Below are 2,701 nucleotides of genomic sequence, written 5' to 3'. Positions count from 1 at the left end.
CCTAATGATTTTAAGGAAAAGGTTTGTCATATTATTGTTGATGGCGCTTGGGCTATACCTCAAGAAACAAGAGATTTGATGTTACGTTGCAACATTGATGTTGATAATTTACCTATTATTGCTGGTGGTGAAGATTATAAGATTTGGGATTTGGATAGTAAAGGCGTTTTTTCAGTTAAGTCTGCAAAGGCTGCTATTAAAGCACCATCGGAAAATTGTGCCTAGTGCGGTTTTGTTCACTAGGAAGGTTGTGCACCCTACTTTGAGTGTACAATATTGGAAGATATGGGCGAAGTAATGTTGTGCAAGTGAAGATAACATTATTAAGAAGACTGGTAGGAGTATGCCTATTATGTGACATCTGTGCAGGAAGAATGGTGAGACCATGAGCCATATCACTTGGCATTGCAGAATTCCTAAGAGGATTTGGGCTTGGGCGGCTGGAATTTTTAATCTGCAACCAAATGAAGAGCTAGTGGCCTCTTATAAGGCTGCAAAGGGGCGTAGTAGGATGATAAAGGATCTGTGGCTGGTTGCAAATCTTGAAATTGTCACAGAATTATGGAAGTTGTGCAACAAGGCCTTCTTTGAAGATATTGCGGTTCAATGGCTTGGTTTTAAAGGGAGACTGTATCAAGTTATTCGTGATAACTCAATTAGAATGAAGGGCCATATGCATAACAATTTAGATGACTTGCGCATTCTGAACTATTTCAAGGTGCGACATAGATCATGCAAGTTCTCTACTCCAATTGAGGTTAGCTGGACTCCTCCTAACCCAGGTGAAATTATGATATGTTGTGATGGTGCGTCACTTGGTAATCCAGGCCATGCTGGTTATGGTGTTACGTTCCGTGATTCAAATTTAGCAGTGCTTGGTGTTCTCTGTGTTGGCCTTGGTTGGCAGACTAATTATTATGCGGAAGTGTGTGTGGTTATTTATGGTGCGATGCTAGCAAAAAGGTGGAATGTTAAAAACCTTTGTATTCGGTCAGATTCGATGAGTTGTATCCAAGCTTTTCAGAAAGGTGAAAAGTGGAGAATGGAGAAGAGTTTTTCACCAACATACGCTATATTCATAACTATAGGGAAGTAAATTTTTCAGCTGATGCTTTGGCCAAACAAGCATGCTTGTTAGCTGAAGATATTTTTGAGTTTTATGAGGGTAGGCCAGGTTTTATTCTATCTGTAGAATGGCCTGGAGAGGTTTATTTCCGTTTCATATAGGTTTTCTTCTAGTGATGGCCTCATGGATATGCGCTAGTAAGACCTAGTACCTGTACAATATTCGCTTTTTTATTTTATTTTATTGACCGAGTAAAAAAAATGCACCTCTTCATGGGATCGGTTCCCCTTTGCCTAGAGTTGGTCATACCAATAACACTAAATCGATTGTACCATCTCAGGTGATTACTTAAGATCGGTTTCACTAATAAAAGTCATACCAATAAAAAAAGTCATGCCCTGTGAATAGTTGTACCAAGAACATAAACAAGTCATGAGCGGTTATACTAGTCACACATATTGGTAGTTCAAAAGATATGCAATGAATAACAATACCAATAAGCCCAGCGACTTCTCTTTCGATTCACGAAACAAGTTCATGAATTTACTTCCTTTAAACTAATGTAAAACATTGTTTCCTATGATGAAATCTTCACCTCATACCCATACATAATCACAATAGCATTCTGTTGATGGTGGTTTTTATTTCAGGGCTAAAGTTATAAATTTCACGCATTTAATATGTTGTCACTATGCAAAGAGACAGAGCCATGTAAAAGTGATGAGTGTCCAGCCTCTTCACTAGCGCATTTATTGAGCAATTCGATATATTCACATGAAATTTATCCAGAATGGTGCATGTAACTACAATCTCAGATATTCTGTAAATTTCGGCACCATGCCTATATTATCCAATTGATATAAGTTTCTCTGAATACTTTCTGTGTTGTGTTCCACGGCTGAACCCTTAATGTTGATATGACATGACAATTAGTGTTCACTCGCAACAGAGTAACATGAATTTCCCGAAGTATCAAGGTTAAGGTCTTTGCATAAAAGTACTCAATCGGAAAGCATACTGCTCTCTAGCAATAAATTCGAAGAACTCTGTGTCAACAAACATAGTTCAATCAATTTTGTGATAACTCACGAAAATCAAATTTCAACCTAATTAATTTTAGGGTTTCGCGCCCCGCGCAGTATATCAGACCCTGCTGGTCGAAACTAAACTTAGGCAAACTAGGCAATTGATCCACCATGGATTAGTGGGTGAAATGTCCTACCCAAAATCAGAAAACAAGGAACAAAAAAGGATCCATGGGAAATAGGAGCAGCAGCAAGGGAAGTGTGGTCGTGCCAAAGGCCAGCCGGCGCCACTTGCAGGTGGCCACGCTCCCATGCTTCCTGACAGGCCCCCTCTTTCCTACCGGCCAATTAGGTCACTTTAAAATGCGCTACGAGTACTAGAGGTGTGGTCGCGCCCTATGTTTGGCCGACCCCTTTTCTCAACCAATCAGGTCGCTTTAAACTCGCCACATGCATTAAAGGCCAAACGCACCCTGCCACACCTCCATATTAATTGGCAGGCCAAATGCACCCTGCCACACCTCCATGTTGATTGGCACGCCAAACGCGCCCTGCCACGCCACCATTCTAACTGACATGCCAAACGTGCCATGCCGCACCACCATGTTAA

The 2,701-nt window shown here is 40.7% G+C and overlaps 1 protein-coding gene across 1 annotated transcript; it reads left to right on the top strand.

Annotated features, from left to right (window-relative positions):
* Positions 1 to 385: 385 nt before the first annotated feature.
* On the top strand, positions 386 to 1,096 carry LOC113294661. Its single transcript, XM_026543044.1, has one exon. It carries the CDS (start codon positions 386 to 388, stop codon positions 1,094 to 1,096), a length of 711 nt encoding a protein of 236 aa, XP_026398829.1.
* Positions 1,097 to 2,701: the final 1,605 nt, after the last annotated feature.

Source organism: Papaver somniferum, chromosome 7, assembly GCF_003573695.1.
Source record: "Papaver somniferum cultivar HN1 chromosome 7, ASM357369v1, whole genome shotgun sequence".
NCBI classification, from domain to species: domain Eukaryota; kingdom Viridiplantae; phylum Streptophyta; class Magnoliopsida; order Ranunculales; family Papaveraceae; genus Papaver; species Papaver somniferum.
Note: the sequence above shows the minus strand (reverse complement) of the source record. Positions and strands in the feature narration are given on the sequence as shown.